At 40.7% G+C, this 25,460-nt stretch overlaps 1 protein-coding gene across 1 annotated transcript in view; it reads left to right on the top strand.

The window, feature by feature from the left end:
- Positions 1-3,648: 3,648 nt before the first annotated feature.
- The window catches only part of plekho2 (pleckstrin homology domain containing, family O member 2), a 34,358-nt gene continuing 12,546 nt past the window's right edge, over positions 3,649-25,460 (top strand). The window contains exons 1-2 of the mRNA XM_017699549.2: positions 3,649-3,853; positions 24,667-24,816. Coding sequence (XP_017555038.1) covers positions 3,845-3,853; positions 24,667-24,816 — 159 coding nt within the window. The 5' untranslated portion in view covers positions 3,649-3,844. The remainder of the gene's footprint in view (positions 3,854-24,666; positions 24,817-25,460) is intronic.

Genomic DNA, 25,460 nt, shown 5'->3' with positions numbered 1-25,460 from the left:
TTCAGTTCTGTTCAGGAGACTCACTTTCAGTGTTTTCAAAGAAATCTGCAGACACACCTCCAAAGTTCAGTCATAGAAGTTGGTTTATAATGATCTGCCTCTTATGACGCAAGCAGGCACATTCAGTGATGTTGAGGTCTGGACTCTGAGGTGGTCGGCCCATTGTACAACTTCTTTGTTTGATGTGTCCGTCTCTTTTTCTCAGCGAGGTTCTTCTTGGCAGCTACACGTCCTTTCAGACCCACCGCACTGAGTCATCTTCTCACAGTGGAAGGACGGACAGAAACACCTGTGGATGTTTTCAGATCAGATGGCGCTTGATTCTCTCAAAGATGAAAGCTCTAGGTGCTGTGGGGGCACGTTTGGTGGGCTACCAGGTCTTCCAGGTGGTTACTAGTCCCATCTTCTCTGTAGCTTTTAATCATTTTATGGCCTCCTGTTTTTTTCACCTTTGACTGTCTCCTTCTTTTTGCAAGTGGATTCTCTGATTATCTCAGAAATATCTCAGAAATGAGTGACTTGTATTTAACGGCAGTTTTGACTGGAGCTGTGGTTGCAATGAGGTCTAAGTGCACACATAACATATGCACATGGCATGATGGGACTGGTGATAATGCTTGCTGTGAACCGTGTTCTTCAGTGAGTTCTGTACAATATTCAAGCAGGAATACAGTATCATCAGATGAGTTGCTGCTGACAAGAAACAGAGCCTTTCGTCTACATCCTCTTTAGACATGGTAACTTGCAGATATGGGAAGTGAGACCTCTCACAGAGGAATTCCAAATTTCCCCTTAACGATCACTCTGGTATTAGCACACCCACAGTAGAAAAAAAGAGTCTTTAGGCCAAATTCAAGCACTCGGGCTAAATAAAGTCACAGGCTAGCCAAACTAGACAAGTGTTCTAGTGAATAAACCCCCCTACCTGTCTGCTCTCTGACATGATTGCATTTATAAATAGGAGAACTTGCAAAGAGGAAGTTACGGCCTCTGCAACACTTCTCTTTGGTTGTGTCAAGTCCACCTCCTCTCATACAAGGTGTTTCACTCCCATCCTGACCATGACGTGCTCTACCCTTTGTGCTATATCTCCAGCCTGCTGCAAAGAAGGCAATAAGTAAATGCAGGAGTGGAGGATATAATATCATTATCACGAAAAAGATCCACCAGGATAAGCTTTTCTGGGTATCTTTAGCACAGGGGAGTTCCTCCCATTTTTCAAAATTTTTGCATAATTCAGTGTTTCAGATATAAATAATGTCAGAGTGCTTTGGTGTGAAATGGTTGATTGTAGAGACTCCGATTTCTTTACAGTGATGGTGAGAGGAACCAGGGGCCACGATGTCTGCAACACAAATATAGATTAGTTTACTATCCAAAACAACTAGTGACCTATAACGCTTAAATTGTAGTAAATTTTGAGTAAATCTGTATTCAATTGCTCTATTCTGCCTATCATGGTTTTTCAAACAAATCTATCATTCTGGAAATTCTCACAGAGTCATTAAACTGATGGTGATAGGATGTGTGGTCCCTATCTCCACCACTGTGAGCAGTCCTGAAACCCAAGCACTGTGAATTAGTTTGTTTGCATCTTAACAATTTTTTATGTATACATTTTTTTAATTCATTCAAATTGTTGTTGTTGTAAGTACATTGTAATAACAACATGAAAAACTAAGCGGTTCTTGTGTTGTACTTGATTTATATTTGTGTATTTATTCTCATGTTGTGTTGCATTTTATCTGGCAAGCCACACTTACTGCCAAGATAAATACAAGATAAAAACAGTTTTCATCGCTGCCACTTTTGCGGGTTAACTTTCGTTTTTAAGACGTGAGACATGAAGAGATAAATAAGAGTCTTGGGCTTTATGATGCTCTTTGGATTAGACAACAAATCTTTCTTTATCTACTAAAGCTTTCTTTACTCATTTAATAAGAAGATGAAGCAGATGAAGAGCACAGAGACAAATAACTCCAGCATATTTATATTTAGATGTTTTTCTTTTAGTTTACTGCACTCTTTTGCACAGGCCCTATTTTAAGTTTTATTTTTCTGTGAAATTCATATAAAAATCAACAATATTTTTCTGTCCATCCAAACACCTGAGATATTCTGAGATACTATCACATGATTCAAAGCCATTATTCTGAGATACTATCACATGATTCTGCGATACTGTCTCATTATTCTAAGTCATTATTATGAGATACTATTTCATTATTCTAAGGCATTATTCTGAGATACTATCTCATTATTCTAAGGCATTATTCTGAGATACTATCTCATTATTCTAAGGCATTATTCTGAGACACTTATTATTTTTAGTCATTAATTTGAGATACTATCACATGATTCTGAGATACTGTCTCATTATTCTAAGTCATTATTATGAGATAATATTTCATTATTCTGAGGCATTATTCTGAGATACTATCTCATTATTCTAAGGCATTATTCTGAGATACTATCTCATTATTCTAAGTCATTATTCTGAGACACTTATTATTTTTAGTCATTAATTTGAGATGCTATCACATTATTCTGAGATACTATCTCATTAATCTTCTTTATTCAGAGCACTATCTTATTATTTGCAGAGATTTTATCTCATAAATCTAAGTCATTATTTTGAGACACTATCTCATTATTCTAAGGCATTATTCTGACATACTATCTCATTATTCTAAGTCATTATTCTGAGAAACGTATTATTTTAAGTCATTATTTTGAGATGCTATCACATTATTCTGAGATACTATCTCATTATTCTGTCTTTATTCAGAGCACCAACTCATTATTCAGATATTTTATCTCATTATTCTAAGGCATTATTCTGAGATACTATCACATTATTCTGAGCTACTATCTCATTATTCTAAGTCATTATTTCGAGATACTATCTCATTTTTCTGAGATACTGTCTCATTATTCGAATTCATTATTTTGAGCTACTATCTCATTATCCTAAGTCAGTATTCTGAGACACTTATTATTTTAAGTCATTATTTTGAGATGCTATCACATTATTCTGAGATACTATCTCATTGTTCTGTCTTTACTCATAGCACTATCTCATTATTCAGAGATTTTATCTCATTATTCCAGGTCATTATTTTGCGCCTAACGACGACGACGATGATGAATCTTTGTATTTTTGAGAAACCATCCCATCATTGAGATGCTAAGTGATTTTTTTAAACACTACCTCGTTCCTTTGAGATGCTTGCTTGTTAGATGGTATTTCAAAATAATGGCATAGCAATTCATTAGGGATGATAATATGAACATATTTCTTATTATCTGAATGAACATTAATGGGCTTCCACAGCTGACAGATGAGAATGTGGTAAGAAGTTCCCCAGAAGTTCTAGAAGTTATTAGGGCCTGATAGTTCACTGCTTTCCCCTTCACTGCAGTCAGGCTTGTCTCTCTGAGGCTCTACAGCACTGAGCAGGGCAGAAACTCTGTGTGCCCCTCCATTCAGCCACACTCACTGCTGTTCACTTGAAGAACTGTGTGTGTGTGTGTGTGTGTGTGTGTGTGTGTGTGCGGTGGAGGCTGCTCTTTGGAGGGGGAACTTACCGGAAACCAAACTTTTTTTTCTTCACCTCAAACTTGTTTCGTTGCTGTCGAGTCGAAAGAGGAAAGAGGAGCCGAGCGGAGAGGCAGCGCCGTTAACTGCATCTCAGCGCAGCAGTTCCTCCTTTCTTCACCTCCGCGTCATGCTGGATTGGAGAAAGTGGTCAGCGAAGAGAAACCAGATTAATCCCTTTTTACGCCAGATAAGGTCGTCGAGCGTTTCTCTGCCTCCCAGAACGGATCTTTGAAGGCTTTTATCATGGAAGATGTGAGTATGTCTCCTCAGTGTTGATCTTCCTGCTTCTTCTGCCGCTTCTTCTTATTCTTCCTCGCCTCGTTTCTCAGTACACACAAGCCGGAGAGCTGACGAAAAGTCGAAAATGCGAGGTTTAGGCCGCTCCTCGTCGCTCCAAAGCAGTAAATCAAGACCTTTTTAGCGAAACAACTCCGGCTGAATCAGCAGCCTGGCCTGACTAGTCAGGTCTTCACCAGTTGCACATCAGTTCATGTCTCCTCAAGAGGCTGCCAGGCCTAACAGCAAGCTTGCTTCAACAACAAGCCACCAGTATTGCCAAGTTATTTCACATTCTGTAAGTTGTCAGGCTCGGAGTCACCGAGCTCAGCACATGCTCATAGACTGGAGCATGAAGAGATAACCAGGAATTTAGAGGCTCGTTGGCTTTGACTGCACCTGTTCACCTGCCCACAGCCCTCACAGCATCCAACGCCTCTTTCCTGCCCTGCATCCTGTAGCCTTGGTAACAGCTTGTTTACCCCTTGCACGCTGGTAAATAACCCAAGATGCTGCGGAGGAAATTAGAGCAGATACAGAACTGCGAGGAAATGGCGATTGAAGTACAGAGTTCGTGGTACTCGTATATATTGTCGGAAGGAAACCTTGTACTGCCATTTCTGCCCTTTTTCAGTTTTTGATAGAATTTGGAAATACCTGTTGCTCTTCACGTTCTGTGTGAATTTCATGTTGAATGGACCAAAAGAAATGACTTGGAAAAAAGTTGGGTTCCATTGACTTACATGCAAAGTAAGGCAGGTTTTTTCCTTCTCCTGTAAAGTTAAAATTGGTGATATGAGGTTTGGTTCCAACAACAGCAATAGAGAGAGAGAGAGAGAGAGAGAGAGAGAGAGAGAGAGAGAGAACCATTGCTATGCTTAACCTCTTAATTGGCCACAGGCCCAAACTTTTATTACACTCTTCTATAACCTAAGAACAGCTCAGCCAGTTTGCATTAAAGACCCTGTTGTTACTGAATAATAAGCCTTAGCATGTAATAAGCCTGAGATTTTACAGGGTTAAATGGTTCTTTGCATGGTGAAATGTTTGATGGAGAATTTGCTGTATATGGTTCTAAATAACACCAGGCTTGACGTTGGAACATTAGCTGAATCCTTTTTGGGATTATAGAGCCATTTTCAAAAAGGTTCCATAGAGAACCATACACAACATATTCTCCATCAACCTTTTCACAATGCACAGAACCATTTGAGCATACAAATGGGTCTGTATAGAACTCAGTTTTCTAAATAATACTATTGCCTGTATTGAAGCACTTGAAGAACCATCCTTTTAAGAGTGTAGCTACCAACGTCAGTATAGGTTAAATTCAGTACAGAACCTTCTCCGGGATTGAGGAACTTCCAGAACGTCCAGCATATGAACTGAAGTTTGTGCTGTTCTCTTTCTGGAGCTTTTTGGTCTAAAAAATATTCCCAAGCACAAAGCAGTCACAGAATGAAATTAAACCCAAATAGGGAATTAGACACTAAGGTTTGAAATGTTTTCAGCACTTCTATAACCAAAGAATAGCTCAGACAGTTTGCAGTGGAGTCCCTCTAGTTACTGAATAATGTGGCTTAGTATGCGGATGAGCCTCAGATTTTTTAGGGGTTAAAGTATGAGCATTTTGATTGGCAGTGGCAGGCAGATATTATGAAAAGTGCCTATATTTATGATAAATTACATCACGTTGTGTCACAATACGCCTTCTGAGCAAAGTGTGGAGATCAGTAGCACTTAAACAAAACTGACCCTATAGGTTTATAGGTTTACAGAGAGATGAATTAGGCCTGTGTGATTGGATTTAGTGCAGTGTGGGAATTGTGTTCATATGTTGACAGTATATTTGAAATGTTTTTGTCTGTTCCAACTTATCACACCTCAGAGAAAACTAAATGTCATGAAGTCTGAGGTATTTTTGTCATGCTGCCCACCTGTGATATGTAGTTACCGCCCACCTTTATGTGCATGAAAAAGGTCAGGGCAGAGTGGTGTAAGCACAGAAGCATCTTGTGTTCTACTCATGCGTCCATAGCTGTGATTTGCAGTGAGTCTGGCCATGTCAGTCATTTGGTGCTGAGCATTAAGAAAATGCCTCAAACACTGCAAACAAAGTATCAGGCTTTGAAGAGAAGGTTTCAGGAAATATAAAGTTGAAAGAGGAAGTGAGCCGGTAGCAGCAGTATGGCCATTAGCAGCGCTGATGACACAGCTTATGCATGCATGCAGTCAGTCAGTCGTTAGCATCTGTGTGTAAAGGAACAACAAAATGCAGCACAATAACTTTAAGGCCTGCTTTACAGCAAAACTTTCATGCAACTAGTTGCATGGTGTGAGTTGCCTGCAACTTCATTTCCGTGCAACTTGACAGCAAAAGCAAATTCAAAAGGAATAAAAGTTGCACGTTATACATTCACAGTTACTCTAGCTGGCCAAATTAGCAGTCCTCCACCAAGTGTAATTTACATATTTGCAGCATTTTTATCATCTTTTTTTCCAGCTGTCATTGTGGTTCATTTTTTTCTTTATCTGCATATATGTAAACATATAAGGTTCTTTACCATGAGTTGTTGCATCTGGTGTGTGCATGTTAAGCCTTAGAAAATGAATGTTTAACCATCCGTTACAGTTATAGCCTACCTGACGTCTCACTCAGCCTATCCTGGAAGCATACGTTCATCGAGGACTGTATCTCCGCCCTCTCTGTAATAATTCTCATCTTTTGGTTCGCAGATTAATCTGAGCTCTGTGTATAATTAGGGGCGTAAAGAGAGAAGAAAGAAATAATCTAGCTACATAGATCATGTTAACGATGCAGCTGTTTACACAGCTGTTAGCATTAGTGTGCTAGTTAAACCAGCTAATCAAATGGGGGCTCAGGAAACTGATAAAATTAAAAAACTGCCAACCTTGGGTCGGCTGGGGGTGGTCTAAATGGCCAGTCCACACACTTCTATAACCGAAGAATAGCTCAGTTTGCATTGGAGTCCCTCTTGTTACTGAATAATAAGGCTTAGTATGTGAGGAGCCTCAGATTTTAAGGGGTTAAAAGTAAGAGTATTTTGATTGGCTGTTTCATGAAACTTTTTTCACAACGTGGCTTCCATTTGTTGCAATTTCAAGTGAGTTTCGAGTGAGTTTCAAGTGAGTTGCACGAAGCTTTACGTTATGCAACTCAAGCGAAGTTTATTTTAAGTAGGTGTTAAGCAGCTAATATTGGATGAATGTGTAAAGTCAGCCTTACATTCCACTCAGTAAGGGTTGCTTAGTAATGATTTACACTAAAGTTTCTACTTTAGCGCATGCAAAACTTGAAAATGAAAACATGAGATAACTTCTGTTGTTGCTCCTGAGTGACCATTTCGGGCAGCAGCTGTGATGCTAGAACAGCTAATCTGGAATCAGCTGGAAATAAACAATGCAATTCAGCAACAAGGTGGGCTGTGAAAGCATAACAGACTGACTGGAAGAAAACCACATTAAGACTCATCTGACAGCTAGTAAACTTGAACCTGATATTGCAGCAGTTTTATGGCTCTATCTGTACAGCAGAAGGGTTCAGCTTTGTTTGGCGGAAGGAAATGTACATTGGGTGTGGTTACATGCACTCAGTAATCCGATCGTAATTGGATTTCTGCAGTTATCTGATGGCCGCGTACATGGATTTCTCAAATCGGAGTAAAGAAATCCGATAAAGAGAGCTGGATTTTAGCTAAGTAATCAGATTTTTCAGTGCATGTAAACTCTTACTCTGATTTCTTTTGGATTTCTCAGTCTGTGCATGTGTGAAACAAGGAAATAAGCAAGCAAAACACTTTTGGAGCGATGCTGAAACCGACTTTGTGCTTGATAAAATGAAAGATTTCATTATTCTTCATTTTCTAGATGATATATGTTTATATTTTTAGGTAAAGTTGATGTTTCATAAGAACAGCTGCGGCATGATGTTTGAGTTTTACATTATGTTTACATCACATCTTATTCTGTGAGTTTATTGGCTGGTTGCAAAGCAGAAATCCGATTGCTGCTCGACTCATGTAGACCCGGAGTGATCCCATTATCTGGTTACTCAAGTGCATGTAAACGTGTTGATCGTATTACTAACAAAATATGATTTTCTACAGTTATCAGATTATTAAGTGCATGGAAACGCACTCATTGTTCAGGACATCGTTGCTTTTCTTTATTCTGTAATTTGCAGAACTGCGATAGAGCACTCGAGGTTGTGTGTTGTTATGAATAACCCAATCATGATCGCATCACAGCCTTCATATTATTAGCGATACCACACGACCCTGAGTGTTCTATTGTTTAACTGTACATGCCTGTTGTTGTTTACAGGCTCTCTATAACAAGTCTTTTGTATGATCTTTGCAGTTGTGCAGAGTTGTAGAAGTACTGATACACTCAGAACACATATACTGTAATTTGTCACAATAATCATAACATATCATCATGTTGCCCATCCCTAGGTTACAACTCATGATGGATCTGCCTCTGTGCACTATGACAAGGCAGTGGCGTTTGTGTACACCATGACCTATTTCAGGCTGTATTTATTGAATGGTAATGAGTAAATGGAAACTCAAGCCCCATTTAATGTGACTGGGAGACAAAGGCCAGCTGCCTGTAGTAGTGGTGAGTTTTAGAGGCAGGGGCACAGTTTATTTCCCTCTATAGAACCAAGAGGTTTTTTGTCTAGTGCTTGCTCCACAACTGCAGCTGCTTTGAGCTTATTGCTATGATCTCCATCTTGCTCACTTTCTGTCTTATAGAAACATTATCACTTAGTGGCTGCTATGTTGTTTCCTCCACAAGCCTCAGTCACCTAGACGTGCTGAAAGCACCGGCACACGCCGCCTCATTCATACAAGTTTATGTGTGGACAGCCCATTTTTAAATGGCAGCGTAAAACGGTCAGTCCATGCCTCACCATTGTGTGTGCCTGTGGCTTGCATTGTTCAGGCAAGTGTGCTTCGATTCCTGTTAAATCTTCAACTGAACTGTTTAGTTTCCTCTTTTTTGCTGCATTATGAAGTGCTTTTCTGCAAGTTTGGTGACCAAAACAACAAACTTCAACTCCTCGGGAGCTTTAGGTTGGGTGTACAACCTGTTGAGGTATACTACTGTTTAAGTTTGGAATCGGTGCTTTCAATGATATAAAACCAATTAGGCTGCAGACATAGATAATGTGTTTAATATTGCTAGTCCTATGCAACATCACAGCTTTCAAAATATTAGGAAGTGGGAAAAAAATTAGATGTGTCCAGAATGATGACCAGAGCTGTGGGTGATTTTACAATGACCAAGGAAACTGTATATTAAAAATTAAACTATGATGCAAATCAAGAAGGCAGTAGATGTCATAAAGTTTCATTTGGCAAATGTTCAATGTATCAGAAACCGTTTAACTGCCAAAGTACTTATATTTTACTCAAGCCTGACCCTGGTGACATGACCTCTCAACTGGCAGTAAATTTGCTAGATCAGAAGCAATAGGAGATGTTATGATATCTATGAGGAAGATCACCATCGGACAACCTTTGCAGCTTGTAGCAGTGGCAAAGCATTGTTAAAGCTAGACCTTCAGTTCAGGACATAAATATCAACACAACGAAAGCATGTCTGTGATACTGCTGATTTCAGGCTTCTCTGGATTTCTGGCGCCTCTGTGGGGTTCTATTAGTATGTTAGCGCTAAGCTAAAACTGATTCACATTAACACTTTTTGGCCATTCTAGATTAAACATGGACAACTGAAGCTTGTAAAACATATTTCATATTTTATCTAAAGATTTAAGATCCAAGAACGCATGCACAACAAAGTTACAATTGTGTCAACCTCAAGTAATGCATGTATATGTTGTGGGGTGGAGGTTAGGGAACTGGCCCTGTGACCCGAAGGTTCGAGCCCCAGCACTGACAGTCCATGAATGAGGTGTCCTTGAGCAAGACACCTAACTCCCAATTGCTCCCTGGGCACCATGGACAGGGCTGCCCACGCTCCAGGCAAGTGTGCGCACTGCCCCTAGTGTCTGTGTGTGCTCACTAGTGTGTATATGATGTTTCACTTCACGGATGGGTTAAATGTGGAGGTGAAATTTCCCCGTTCGTGGGATTAAAAATGTCACTTAATATCCATTGTCATCCGCTTATCCGAGTCCGGGTCGGAGGGACAGCCTAAGCAAAGAGGCCCTGGCCTCCCTCTCCCCTGCCACCTCCTCCAGCTCTTCCGGAGGGATACCGAGGAGTTCACAAGACAGTCGAGAGATATAATCCCTCCAATGTGTCCTGGGTCTTCCCCTAGGGAGGCGTCCAGAAGCCATCCTTACCAGGTGCCCGAACCACCTCAACTGGCTTCTCTCAACATGGACGAGCAGCGGCTCTGCTCTAAGCCTCTCCCGAATCTTCTCACCCTGCCTCTAAGGGAGAGCCCGCCGACCCCGCAGAGAAAGCTAATTTCGGCTGCTTGTATCCGCAATCTCGTACTTTCGGTCACTACCCAAAGCTCGTGACCATAGGTGAGGTCGGAACATAGATTGACTGGTAAATTGACAGCTTCACCTTCTGGCTCAGCTCTCTCTTCAGCATGATGGACCGGTTATATGGTCTGCATTACTGCAGACGCCGCACCAATCCGCCTGTCAACCTCTCGCTCCATCCTTCCTTCACTCGTGAACAAAATCCCAAGATATTTAAACTCCTCCACTTGGGGCAAGAATTCACTCCCGACCTGGACAGAGCATTCCATCCTTTTCCGACTGAAGACCATGGTCTCAGATTTAGAGGTGCTGATTTTCATCCCAGCCGCTTCATACTTGGCTGCAAACTGGTCCAGAGAGAGCTGGAGGTCCCGGCCTGATGACGCCAACAGGACCACATTGTCCGCAAAAAGTGGACGTGAAATCCTGAGGCCATCATACTGGACACCCTCCGCCACTTGGTTTTCTGAGGAATTCTGTCCATAAAAGTTATAAACAGAATCTTTCACAATGGACAGCCCTGGCGGAGTCCAACCGTAACTGGAAGCCAATCTGACTTACTGCTGGCTATACGAACCAAGCTCCTGCTCCATTTGTCCATTGAATGGCCCGTAACAACGAGCCCCTCACCCCGTACTCCCAGAGCACTCCCCACAGGATCCCCCCGAGGGACGCGGTCGAATGCCATTTCCAAATCCACAAAACACATGTGGACTGGTTGGGCGAACTCCCACGCACCCTCCAGGACCCTGGTGAGGATGAAAAGCTGGTCCAGTGTTCCACGACCAGTGTGAAATACGCATTGTTCCTCTTGTAGCTGAGATTCATTCAGACTTTCTTCTCCAGTACCCCTGCATAGACCCTCCTGGGTAGGCTGAGAAGTGTGATCCCCCGATAGTTAGAACACACCCTCCGGTCCCCTTTCTTAAAAAGAGGGACCACCATCCCGGTCTGCCATTCCAGGGGGACCGCCCCAGATGTTCATGTGATGTTGCAGAGGCGTGTCACCCAAGACAGCCCTACAGCATCCAGAGCCCTCAGGAATTCCGGGTGGATTTCATCCAGCCCCAGTGTTCCGTCACCAAGGAGTTTTCCAACCACCTTGGCTACCTCAGCCCGAGTGACGGACGGACCCTCGCTCAGATCTCCAAGCTCCTCTGGGGAAGGATGGTTGGTGGGATTGAGAAGATCCTTGAAGTATTCCTTCCACCATCCAATGATTTCCCCAGTCGAAGTCCCCCACTGTATACAGTACTGGTTGGGAACCGCTTGCCTCTCCTGAGGTGCCTGATGGTTTGCCAGAACCTTCTCGGTGCCTGTCGATAGTCTTTCTCCATGGCCTCACCAAACTCCTCCCACACCCGAGTTTTTGCCTCAGCAACCGCCAAAGCCATGGCCCGCTTGGCCCTTCGGTACCCATCTTTTGCCTCCAGAGTCCCACAAGCCAACCAGGCCTGATAGGACTCTCCTGAAGACCTCACCAATGGGAGAGCTTGCTTGGCTGTATCTACCAACATACCACATGCCTGTTTATCTGATTGGTTCATTTTTATTGTTGGCTGTTTCTTAACAGTGAAATACGAGTATTACTATAATATTTGCACAGATTCAATACAACAAGCATGATGATTATATTAAATAGAGCTGTACTAAACATTACAGATATAGTTATTTACAGAGCCCTGAGCATTCCTAACTGGAATGGGGTGCCTATACATTCTTTATAATAAGGGCATCTTTGCACAATGACACAGAAGAACCACTTTTGGTAAAAAAAAAAAAAAAAAAAAAAAAACGAGACGTGTGAGTGTCAAAAAGGAGTTTAAAGAGTGTACATATAAGAGAGCTCTCTGGCTCATTCTAAGCTCATTTAAAATCATAAATAACATAGAATGTGAACACGGAGTACAAATTACACTCCTGGAAATAAAAGTATGAAACTCTTGTCACTGTGGTGATCTCAGTACCTTTAATTAGTGAACATAACTTCCATAATGCATTAAAATTAAATTTTCTAAGTTGTGATGACTCCACACACCCCATCTCGTCTTCAGACTTTTTATTTTATTGTTCTATTTTGAAACGTTAGGTTATGAAATGGTACTGATTCATAATTTTCTCATGGAAAAACTTCTTTAAGGTTTACAACAGGACCTTGAAACCACTGTTGTACCTTTGAGGGAACATTTAAGTTCAAACCTTAATGAACAAAAATGTACCTGCACAGAACCTCTATTTCAAACATATTTGATATTGTTTGTCATATTAATCGTGATCTTATAAGTGCTTTTGTCTTTTTGCACCTGACCAGAAACTACAACTGGAAATTAGCCAAGTTGGCCAAACTGGCAAATTTATGGTTAAAGGTTGTTAATGTGCGTTGTTCATGCAAATCTAAACTAATTAAAGTAAATGAAGGTGAACAAATATACAGCATGCCTCATATTTCAAAAGTGATCAAATCTTGCAACAAAAATGAGTCTGTATGTGTAATTAAAATATATTATTATTATTAATATCCTTGATGTTTGTAATGTGTAAATCTGCATTGTACTGTTTATTATAACTAACAAAACATATTCATGTAACAAGTGATTTCAAACTTTTGGTCGTTGGTTTAGTGAATGTTGTGGCACAGTAATCATGGAACTGTCACTGGACCAGGAGGTCATGGGTTTTATTCCAGTTGATAGCATAGTGTCCTGGAACGAGCTGTTTTAAGCTCACGTTGCACAGCTGTGTGTCCAGTAAGAAGCCTTGGGGCAGTATTTTTTATTCCAGCTACAGTAAGGAGGTCATTGGAGGAAGCAGGCCGTGCATGCAGATGATTGGAATTTAGTGGTGTGGTGAGCTGAAGCCCAGCAGGCCAGAGGAGGATATAAGATTCATCCCAGATGCAGCACATTCAGTTCACTGCCTAAAGCCTTTATATGGAACATGTGTTGGTTAAGGTGTGCCTTAAAAAACTCCCTTCCATTCCCCCTAGAAGCAGAGTTTGAGTGCTTGGCTGACACTCACAGCATATCAAGTAGGGAGTGGGAACTAAATTTTTTAAAGAGCTCTTGTTAATGGATTCAGAATCTACAACCCCAATTCCAATGAAGTTGGGACGTTGTGTACAACATAAATAAAAACAGAATATGATGATTTGCAGATCCTTTTCAACCTACATTCATTTGAATACACTACAAAGACAAGATATTTAATGTTCAAACGGATAAACTTTATTGTTTTTCGCAAATATTCACTCATTTTGAATTTGATGCCTGCAACACATTCCAAAGAAGTTGGGACAGGGGCGTGTTTACCACTGTGTTACATCACAACAACACTCAATAAGCGTTTGGGAACTGAGGACACTAATTCTTGAAGCTTTGTAGGTGGAATTCTTTCCCATTCTTGCTTGATGTACAACTTTAGTTGCTCAACAGTCCGGGGTCTCCGTTGTCGTATTTTGCGCTTCATAATGCGCCACATATTTTCAATGGGAGACAGGTCTGGACTGCAGGCAGGCCAGTCTAGTACCCGCACTCTTTTACTGCGAAGCCACGTGCAGAATGTGGCTTGGCATCGTCTTGCTGAAATAAGCAGGATGTCCCTGAAAAAGACGTTGGATGGCAGCAGATGTTGCTCCAAAACCTGTATGTACCTTTCAGCATTAATGGTGCCTTCACAGATGTGCAAGTTACCCCTGCCATTGGCACTATCACCCCGCCACACCATCAGAGATGCTGGCTTTTGAACTTTGTGCTGAAAACAGTCCAAACAGTCCTTTTCCTCTTTGTCCCGGAGGACATGACGTCCATGATTTCCAAAAACAATTTGAAATGTGGACTCGTCAGACCACAGGACACTTTTCCACTCTGCGTCAGTCCATCTCAGATGAGCTCGGGCCCAGAGAAGCCGGCGGCGTTTCTGGGTGTTGTTGATATTTGGCTTTCGCTTTGCATGGCAGAGTTTTAACTTGCACTTGTAGATGGAGCGACGAACTGTGTTCACTGGCAGTGGTTTTCTGAAGTGTTCCTGAGCCCATGTGGGAATATCCGTTACAGAATGGTGTCGGTTTTTAATGCAGTGCCGCCTGTGGGATCGAAGGTAGTTAAAGAGTAGTTAAGACTTGGTCTTGAAAAGGACTTTTTTGGCTCTTGACCTTCACTCAGTCTTGCTCTCATTTGGACTCGGCCTTGCTTTGGTTTAAGCCCCCTTTAGACTCAGCCTTGACTTAGTCTTGACTAGTCTTAGTCTTAGACTTGTCTTGGGCTCAACAAATGCTGTGGGTTGATTGTAACTTTTGGTCTTCAGACATTGATTGCTTTAGATGACATAATAAGTAGAAATAAGAATCTTGGAAGTTTAAAGAACCACCATATAATGTAAAGGCCCAAAGGTTTATTACACACTTCTATAGCCCAAGAATAGCTCATCCAGTTTGCATTGAAGTCCTTATGGTTACTGAATAATAAGACTTAGTATGTAATAAGCCTGAGATTTTAAGGGGTTAAACCTTCAAAAGGTTCTTCACACTCAAACATCTCACTTACAAAAGTTGTTTAAGAAAGCAAAATTGGTTCTTCTACAGTAGTAGTGCCCAAACCTTTTGCCTGAGGGGCAGTGTTTTTAGTTGGCTGAGGACCAAAAAGACAGTAGGTTTCAGAAATGTATTTTGCAACATTACACTGTATTTCTTATATAAATGTTTACTCTCTCGTTGGGTAAGAGGGTGGGGTTGGTGTCATTTTCTGGTGGGCCAAATCAAACATCCAGCAGCCACACTTTGGCCAGCTGTGATCTAAGCCTTAAAAATAAAAAGTTGTGGTTTTTTTAAAGTCTAGCTTAAAATGTTAAGGCAGCCTAGTTAACTATGAAAATGATGCTAATTGGATATTTCTTCTTTAAAGCACCTATTAGAAGCACCTATAAAATCCTTAGATGAGTTGTTTTTTTGGTCCAACGGCTTAATGACTGTACTTAGAAGCATGTAATGTATGTGCTGAGTAAAAATATATGAGGGATGAGGAAGTTATGCGGTGAAAGTGATAAGAAAGGTCTAAAACTAGCAAAGGTTTAGATAAATATGTTAAAGTTTAGATAAATGACATCGCACAGTGTGAGTGTGTGCTGTGTCAGGATAGATACCTTACAGTATTGGATTGGATTCATACTTTTTTCCATCCAATATCCAATCCAGCATTTTCTGCTAATATTTGTCAGACAGTGCCTGGTATCCCATTAGTACCACCTCTATCAGGGCTGCCAGAACGGCTTGATTGAGCTGTTTTACAAAAAATATATCTAAATATCTATATCTATATATCTTATTTTACGTACCAAAAATGGTAATATGGTAATAATTGATCATTATAACAATAAATAATAATATTAGATTGTTATATAATTTATAAAAAGTATATTTTTACATGAGTATTTTCCATTCCCTTAGAGATAAAGCAGTGACTTTTTTACTTTGCCTTTAAGACTGTAAGATATAAGATAAATGAACTTTGTTTTGATCGGCTGCCCTGTATTGTATTCTGTGCTTCACTCAGAGGTGAAATGCGCCTTATAACATCAGTGTCAGTGGGCAGGGCTAAACTGATGTAAACTTTACATATGAATATACGTAAATGCACTGGTCACAAAAACAATGAAGTCATAACAGCTTAGTTTTTGTATATAGAATTTGGAGATTAGAATGAATGTTTTTGTTCGCCGTTTCAAAGTGACTTCCAACCTAGAGTGAGTTACTGGCCACTTACTATTTCTCCCATTATATAAAAAAATATGATATATATATATATATATATATATATATATATATATATATATATATATATATATAAATATATGCAAAACATCAGAGGGCTCCTGCAAACCAGTCATCAATCAATGACGGTGAACAACGCTAAATGGCTAAAAACTAAAATTTTGGAAAGTAGATGGATGTATTCCATTAGAGCTGCTTTTAGGGCTCCAGTGCTTTGGCAGTGATCATTCAAAGCTTTGAGAAAGTTGTTCAGAAAACCCGCATCCGAAGCCGGTATTGAAAGCACAAATGCTGTTTCATCTGCTGTAAATTCTGAATGTCCAGACTAGCTGCTTTTCCTTGCGAAGCACTGCAGCGCTCACAGCATGGCTTCGCTCCATCCACCAGGCATGCTAGCCTCTCTTAGCGGTGAGCTAAAGGGTAATAGCACAATGCATGCACAAGTTAGCCAGCACTTCACAGAGGTGGTCTAACTCGGCCCTAGTAAGGGTTCAATACAGCATGGCACTGTTTGCAGCAGCCCTGGGAATATATTGTGTTTAGCACAGCGTTAGCTTGATGTTGACACTACTGTGAACGGCGCGACAGATGTCCGCGCTGAGATGTAGCTACAGTTTTTCACATTGTATCAGTGTAAATTAAAAGTATACGCATACTACAAGAATGTGCAGACAAAATGTACTGTGGCATTGCTGTGTCACGAGTAGTTCCGTTTTTTTAAGGGAATAAATGTTTAAGTCTGGCTGTTTTAGGTTCATACAAGGATGTGCTTCTTATCACCGTGTTTGGTGCTTATTTGAGCTAATTTAAAAAACAAAAGCTGCAATAAACAAGTATTAAAAACTGAAAACCTACCCAACGATCAACTATCCAAACTATCCGAATAGCCAAATATCCAGCCCTACATTCAAAGTAAAATATCTAATAAAACGTAGCTGTATCTTTTCAGGTAGTAGGCAGAAGGACGCAAGCATTACTGCTGCTGATTGGTTAGCATTGCTACTACTGATTGCTGATTAGTTGGCATTACTGCTGCTGATTGGTTAGCATCACTGCTACTGATTACTGATTGGTTGGCATTACTGCTACTGAGTGCTGATTGGTTGGCATTACTGCTACTGAGTGCTGATTGGTTGGCATTACTGCTACTGATTGCTGATTGGCTGGCATTACAGCTACTGATTGCTGATTGGTTGGCATTACTGCTACTGATTGCTGATTGGTTGGCATTATTGCTACTCAGTGCTGATTGGTTGGCATTACTACTACTGAGTGCTGATTGGTTGGCATTACTGCTACTGATTGCTGATTGGTTGGCATTACTGCTACTGAGTGCTGATTGATTGGCATTACTGCTACTCAGTACTGATTGCTTGACATTACTGCTACTGAGTGCTGATTGTTTGGCATTACTGCTACTGATTGCTTATTGGTTGGCATTACTGCTACTGAGTGCTGATTGGTTGGCATTACTGCTACTCAGTACTGATTGGTTGACATTACTGCTACTGAGTGCTGATTGGTTGGCATTACTGCTACCGATTGCTGATTGGTTGGCATTACTGCTACTGAGTGCTGATTGGTTGGCATTACTGCTACCGATTGCTGATTGGTTGGCATTACTGCTACCGATTGCTGATTGGTTGGCATTACTGCTACTCAGTGCTGATTGGTTGGCATTACTGCTACTGATTGCTGATTGGTTGGCATTACTGCTACTCAGTGCTGATTGGTTGGCATTACTGCTACTGAGTGCTGATTGGTTGGCATTACTGCTACCGATTGCTGATTGGTTGGTATTACTGCTACTCAGTGCTGATTGGTTGGCATTACTGCTACTGATTGCTGATTGGTTGGCATTACTGCTACTCAGTGCTGATTGGTTGGCATTACTGCTACTGATTGCTGATTGGTTGGCATTACTGCTACTCAGTGCTGATTGGATGGCATTACTGCTACTGAGTGCTGACTGGTTGACAAGCTGATCAGCTCACTGGCTGAGTGAAGCAAATCTGTGCTCACTGCCTGCACTCTGTGATCATGAACATACATAAGACACTATAAGAAGGTCCTATAACTGGAGTTCAGTAGCGCTGAACAATATTGTATGCCGTTCTGTTTTTAGAAAATGAATGCATTTGTCTATAAAACAAATGATTCAGCATTTACAAAATATGATTGCACAAAAAGCTCCATAGGAACCCATTCATTTTGGACTTGCTCATGAGCGCCCTCTAGTTTAGACAACCAGGAAGGCATTACTGAGTAGCAATTCTCTTCACTGGAAATTCTCTGCACTGGTCCCTGTAATATTCGAAGCTGTAACCAACAACTCGTCTTGTCACAGTGCTTCATATATTAGCTAGCAACCTACAAACAACTGGTTATTTAGCTTAAAATACAATAAATGTTTTAAACATTTCACATGAAAAAATCGTCCGCTTGTTCTGGAGACCTGTTCGCACAAAGCTCGTCCAGTGAGCCGGGTCAACTGGTTAAGTGATGCTGCAGTCTCATGAGATATAATGTAAATCTACATATTTATTATTATATCACCTCTTTTTAGATATTGCTTATGACTTACTGTAGCGCACATTATTTTGACCTGCGGTGGTGATTTAGCTCTTGGTGGACAGAACCTCAATCCGTTAAACTATTGCCCAACATTTTATTGTTCATGCTCATCACATTTACAGGCTATTATTTAAGCCAGTTAATTGATTATTAGTTGATTTATTCACAAGAACAATCAGCTGTCAAAATATACCCCTGCAAAAATATCGTCCTACAAAAACAAAACAAAACCTTTTTTTTTTATTCTAAGTTTTATTTTTTCGACTTAATTTGATGTAAAGTGTCCCATAAAGTTATCCTTTTGGAGATGCTGGTTTTTTTTCTGACAGTGACGATATACCATGTCACAATGTATCGGTATTCAAATATGAAGAGCTTCTCTTCCTCTTCATGTCTGCAGCACTAAAGTGTGAGTGTCCGAACTGATGCCCTTGACCTCTTTATTAATACCTGCAGTAGAGTTCGGCCAGACGGTCACTTCATCACTAGCGGTGGTGGATTCGTTGTTAGAGCAGAACGCTTCCTGTTTGACTAACCCACACTGAGTGTGTCTCAAATACTTTCCTGTCTGAACCTAAACAGTGAACTTCATCATCTCTCTCACTCCTCGCTGGAGTTTGTTTAGCACTCAGAGCCAAGCAGTGCTGTCTGTATCCAAGCCAGCTGAGGTCCTTTTTCACACTATAGATTTTTCCACCCCACCCAAACTCTTTGGCAGCCGGCGAGCGTTTGTGATGCAGCAGTGTTGCACTGTGCTCCCATTACACCACCACCCCCCTCCAATGCTACGTGGAAAACAAAAGAGAGCCACTCCAATGTTCCATCCACCCCCCACCTCTCCTTCCTCGGCACAGACAGCGGAGCCTGCAGTGGCCTGGTGCGCGAGCGAGGACGTTTCCTGGACAGAGGCATTGTGGGAGAGTGGTGCCCGCCTCTCGTGGCACGGTGCTGCTCCTATTATTCGGAGCTTTTTCCTCTCTCTGACAGCTGCACCTAGTGCTCGGCCTCGCTTTCCAAAGGCCCAGTGAAAGTGGAAAAACAGCTCCGATGACCCTTTAAAGGCACATCCTGAGGAATTTCCTCTCAGATTCCATTCAGAAAACCATCAGAGATTAAAACGGTCACGTTATTAGATAGTTGGAGCAATGGATGGATGGATGGATAGAAATGAGTCTAATGTGATAGAGTGTAACTGTATAGCTTTATAAGTTGCAGGTTAAATGTTAGATGTGTCCAATATGAGGAACAGAGCAGATGATTATAAACTGAAAGAAAGTTGTGCAGCATTGGGAATTGAAGGGGAATTCCAACAATTTGGGGCAGTCGTGGGCTGGAGGTTAGGGATCTGGCCCTGTGAAGGTTGCCGGAAGGTTGCCGGTTCGATCCCCAGGGCCAACAGTCCATGACTGAGGTGTCCTTGAGCAAGACACCTAACCCCCAACTGCTCCCCAGGCGCCGTGGATAGAGCTGCCCACTGCTCCGGGCAAGTGTGTGCTCACTGCCCCCTAGTGTGTGTGCTCACTAGTGTGTATGTGGTGTTTCACTTCACGGATGGGTTAAATGCGGAGGTGGAATTTACCCGTTTGTGGGATCAAAAAAGTATCACTTAATCACTTAACTTAAAATGTTTATGTTCTTAAACGTGTAAGATGTAAACAAAGTTCAGCAGAGCAATTCAGAGTGGTCAGATTTGAAATCGTTCTGAAGAAACGTCCAGAATCAGAGTCGTTCAGACTTCCAAAGAGTTTAACCCATTAAAATTCCAGGTGTATTACGTACTAAGGCCTATAATTCTTTAACTACAGGGACTTTAGTGCAAACTAATGGAGCTATTCTTAGGTTATAGAATGGTGTAACAAAACTTTAGGCCGTGGCATGGTAAGGGGTTAATGCCTCTTAAAGCTCCCTCACAGAAAGTTATTACATAAAATGGTTAGAACAGACATTCGTTTATGGTCATTTTGAGAGGTTTTGACCTTTGGCGGAGAGGTAAGGCAAAATAGCCTCAAAGTGAATCCGTCTGAATAATAAATGTTTTTTTTTTGTCCTATTTGCCTATTTTACCATCATTAGTACTACATTTAAAAAATTGGGAGATGCATGTAGGTTCACTCTTGGTTCTGGATAGCACATAGAACAGTTGTATTTCCATAGCAGAGGACATAACCACTGGTTCCTGTTATTCCTGACATGGTAATTAAGATAATTATGATATCAATTAGTGCAGATATTGTTCTTTCGTTCTCTTTGACATGTCATGTGATTTTGATTTTTATTTCCTCTTCTTTCTTTAACTATTTCAAAAAGGTGTACATTACAAAATATGGCACTTCTTTGTAGACAAAACTAACAGAACATCACTAACTAATTAACCACAAACAGTTATAACGGAACTTTTTAAGTCTGATGGGAAATATGCAATTGAATCAAAGAAACTCTGGTATTATGGGGCAATTCCGACAACATTTATTGTATAAATGTGGGGTGGTGGGGGTGGGGGGGTTATTAATTAAATGTTTCAATGAATGATTTCATTTTGAAATGGAAGCTTAAGTATTTTATGCAATTTAATGCAAAATGCAATTGCTATTTAAACATGCATTAATATTTTATTAATGTATTAATTTAAATAATTCACCATGCAGAGAACCACGTAAGCATGAAATGGTTCTGTATGGCTTTACTAAAGAACCATCTTTTTTTTAAAAAGTAGAAAAATGATGGTTCTTCAAGGGTTCTTTAGTAAAGAAAATAGTTCTATATAGTATCTTGAACACTCAGAGAATGCTTTGCTTGATTAAAGGGTTTTTTGCATTGTGAATGGGTTCTTCAGATTGATGGAGAATGTGCTGTAGATGGTCCTATATGGAATCGTTTTGAAAAGGGTTCTTCTACTCTGATGAGCTCGACATCGTATCAGTTGAAGGAAAGTTTTTACTGACATATAGATCCATCTACAGCACATTCTCCATCAGTCTGAAATACCCTTTCATGACGCAAAGAACCCTTTAATCATGCAAAGGGTTCTTTGAATGTTCATGGTTCTATATAGAACCATTTTCTCTACTAAAGAACCCTTGAGAAACCATCATTTTTAAGTGTGTGTATAGTACTTCATAGTTTCTGTTTGCAACACCATTTATTGGCTAGCTAGCTACTTTATTCCTTTTCCTCCATGTGTCTTCTGTCAGATACTCCAAACATCTCCGTTTCATGAGCTGGTAATCCACAGAGAACATGGTGCTCAGGTATTGCACAGAGATGTGAAAAGCCAGTTCTTGCTCAGGCTGCTGTGCTCTAGTATTTGAGAAGTGCTGGAGCACATTTTAAAAGTCACAGGCTACCGTGTGGTCTTTATCTCGGTCAGAGAGAGCAGAAATAACCCATACCACCACAATAAACTCCTGTGTTATACCCCTGATAGCGGGTTTGCACTCCAATTCGATTTCCTCTGCTGGCTGTAAGATACTTTTAATAAACTCCTGAGAAACATCTCGCACATCCGTGAATGGGACGAAGCAGAAGTGGACCGCTTTTTCTCCGTTTCCATTCAGGGAAGTTAGACCCACCCACTGACTTTGACGGATGATGTTGACACATTTAATTATTTTGTAGTGTGGAGTAAAGTGGCAATCATGAAATAAAAAAATAGTTAACTAAATAAATACAATTATTTTACTTCAACAAATAATTAAATATTAGTAACACAATTTACATTATTCAGTCGATTGTATCAAATCATTTAAGCTTTTGTTCCAAAATTAAATAATGCAATGACAATTAATTCATGCTCATTTTTAAAAAAAAATATTTGCTTATTTATCTATGTAACAATATCTCATAACCTCTCCACGTGGTACAGGAGATCTACTTTAATATAGAGAGTACAGATCTGCTATCTTTGTCCAGAAGAAGGGTTATTAAAATAATTATTAAAATTGGGAAAATCAATAGAATTGCCCTGCATTCAAAATCCATGCAGTTGAATTGGTGATCAAATCAACATCGGTTGTTGAAGTTATTTAGCACCTAATTTCTTCTCATTGCTCCTGAAAACAAAGGAAACTATTGAACAAAACAACCTTCTTTCAGTCTATACTGGTAATTATTTTTTAATGTTTAATTACTGAGTAACTTTATCACATGCATGGCCTTATTTAAGCATTAACCAGTGTCTCAGTGTAGTAGCCGCTACTTGACTACTTGACCATGTGGTTGCGGGACTAAACGCTTCGCACAATGAAAAAAGGAAGTGACTCCTGCTGCGTGGTTTTCACTGGGTGGTTTCAGGGTTTAAAATGTACTTCTGCTTGACAGACAGTTCATATGTTTAAATACTGGAGTACTTGTAGTTATGAGTTTCATGTACTATTGTCTTTTTAGCTATGTAGTTTGATTCGTAAATTGTCAACAAATCAGAGTGGTTTGGTGTGAAATGGTTTGTTATAGCAAAACTACAGACTCAGGTTTCTTTACAGTGGTGGTGATAGGAACCAGGCGTCACCATGTCTACAGAATATATATAGCCAGATGAGGTCAGGCAGGAGGCTCCATGGACCATGATGTTTGCAGATGACATTGTAATCTGTGGTGAGAGTAGAGAGCAGGTGGAAGAGAATCTGGAGAGGTGGAGGTTTGCACTGGAATGGAGAGGAATGAAGGTCAGTAGAGACAAGACGGAATACATGTGTGTGAATGAGAGGGAGGCAGGTGGAAAGGTGAAGGAGTAGAGCTCACAAAGGTGGATGACTTCAAATATCTTGGGTCAACCATCCAGAGCAATGGACAGTGTAGAAAAGAGGTGAAGAAGAGGGTGCCGGTAGGATGGAGTGGGTGGAGACGGGTGTCAGGGCTGATGTGTGACAGAAGGATAGCAGCAAGAGTGAAAGGGAAGGTTTACAAGACAGAAGTGCGTCCTGCTATGATGTATGGTTTGGAGACTGTGGCTCTGTCTAAAAGACAGGAGGCTGAGCTGGAGGTGGCGGAGATGAAGATGCTGAGATTTTCGTTGGGAGTGACAAGGCTGGACAAGATTAGAAATGAGCAGATCAGAGGGACAGTGAAGGTGGAGCAGTTTGGAGGTAAAGCCAGAGAGGCCAGGTTGAGATGGTTTGGACATGTGTTGAGGAGGAATAGTGGATATATTGGTCAAAGAATGTTGGAGATGGAGCTGCTGGGTAGAAGGAGAAGAGGTAGACCTCAGAGAAGGTTTATGGATGTAGTGAAGGTGGACATGAAGATGGTTGGTGTAAAAGTAGAGGAGGCAGTGGATAGGGCAAGATGGAGGCAGATGATCCACTGTGGCGACCCCTAAAGTGAGCATCCGAAAGAAGAAGAAGAAGAAGAAGAAGATTTATTATCCAAAACCAGTCATGAAACTATTTTTAAAAATATCTTTTATGCCAACATCTCACCCCTATCATAAAACAATGTCTCAGGCATTGCACTTAGGTAGCGCACTTACAACCATTTCATGTAATAACATTCTGCAAGGGAGCGCATTTAGAGATGTTAAATGCTTCAGATGTCTGGTTCCTATCACCACCACTGTGAACTATTCTGACTCTAGAGTGGCACATTTCACACCAAACCACTCTGAAAGACTTTGTTTACATCTCAATGATTAAATTATGCTGAAAGTTTGAAACTTCTCCTTTAAAAATGTGCTGAACAAAGATGTTTGAGAGTTGAGTAAGTTCCATCTATGATACAAGAGATAAGCAAAGTCTAAAAATAGCAAAAGTGAGTTAAATTTGTCTGCTGTTCCCAGAATCTGAGAAAGTGTTGTGCGAGTCATCAATAACCCTTCATACGAGGATGAAAAACATTAACTATGGGCTTCACACTGTGTCCTCCCACAGTAATGCCCACTCAGGAGTCTGGCATGGGCCCAGTGGAAGCAGATGAGTTGTCCCACATTGTGACATTGATTTTCCTCCCCCCCTTTTGTCTCTCCATGTCTGGCAGGGCGTTAAAGAAGATCCAGCCAAGCCCAAAGAGGTGAAGAGCACGGGCAAGGCCGGTTGGCTGAAGAAGTCCTCAGGGAAGTTCCTTGGCAGCTACAAGGACCGCTATATCCAGCTGGACAGAACAGAGATCGTAGTGTATGACAACGAGGTAATGAGACAATGCCTACAAACTCAGCACAAACCATCCTGCATCAAGATACCACTTCATGTAGCGGTACGGTGCAAGTGTTGCACATATAGATGTCTTACTGAGTGTTCATACATACAGAAGTAGGCCTATACTGTAAATGGGTCATTCTCCATTTAGAGTGAACCGTTGGATACATTTTTGGATACATTTTTTAAAAATCAGTTTCTTTTATCCCAAAACTAAATAATCTAAAAATATTCGTGAACATATCTTATTATTAACATATCTTATTAACATACTTTACAGTCACTGGTGTTATATGAATATGGTGTAACGCCAGTGACAGTGACACCAGTGACATTCTAGTTAAAACTGAGGATTTTTTTAAATTGGCTGGCTCATTGGTGGTGAGGTGACCTTGTGCAACTATTTAAAATCAGAAATTAAACATGACATTATTTTGACAAAATTTTAATAACCCAGCCATAAAAGCACATAACACCAGTGACAGATAGAATGTGATGCTTTGAGTTGCTTCCTCTCTGGTAAGCCTCGACCCAAGGAAACAGGTTAATAGAGATGGAAATACTATGTTAAAAAGTAACATAAGAGTCCTGATAACACTAGTAACCAAAACCAAAGATAATTAGTTCTGACAAATT

This window comes from Pygocentrus nattereri, chromosome 15 (genome assembly GCF_015220715.1).
Source record: "Pygocentrus nattereri isolate fPygNat1 chromosome 15, fPygNat1.pri, whole genome shotgun sequence".
Lineage (NCBI taxonomy): Eukaryota > Metazoa > Chordata > Actinopteri > Characiformes > Serrasalmidae > Pygocentrus > Pygocentrus nattereri.
Note: the sequence above shows the minus strand (reverse complement) of the source record. Positions and strands in the feature narration are given on the sequence as shown.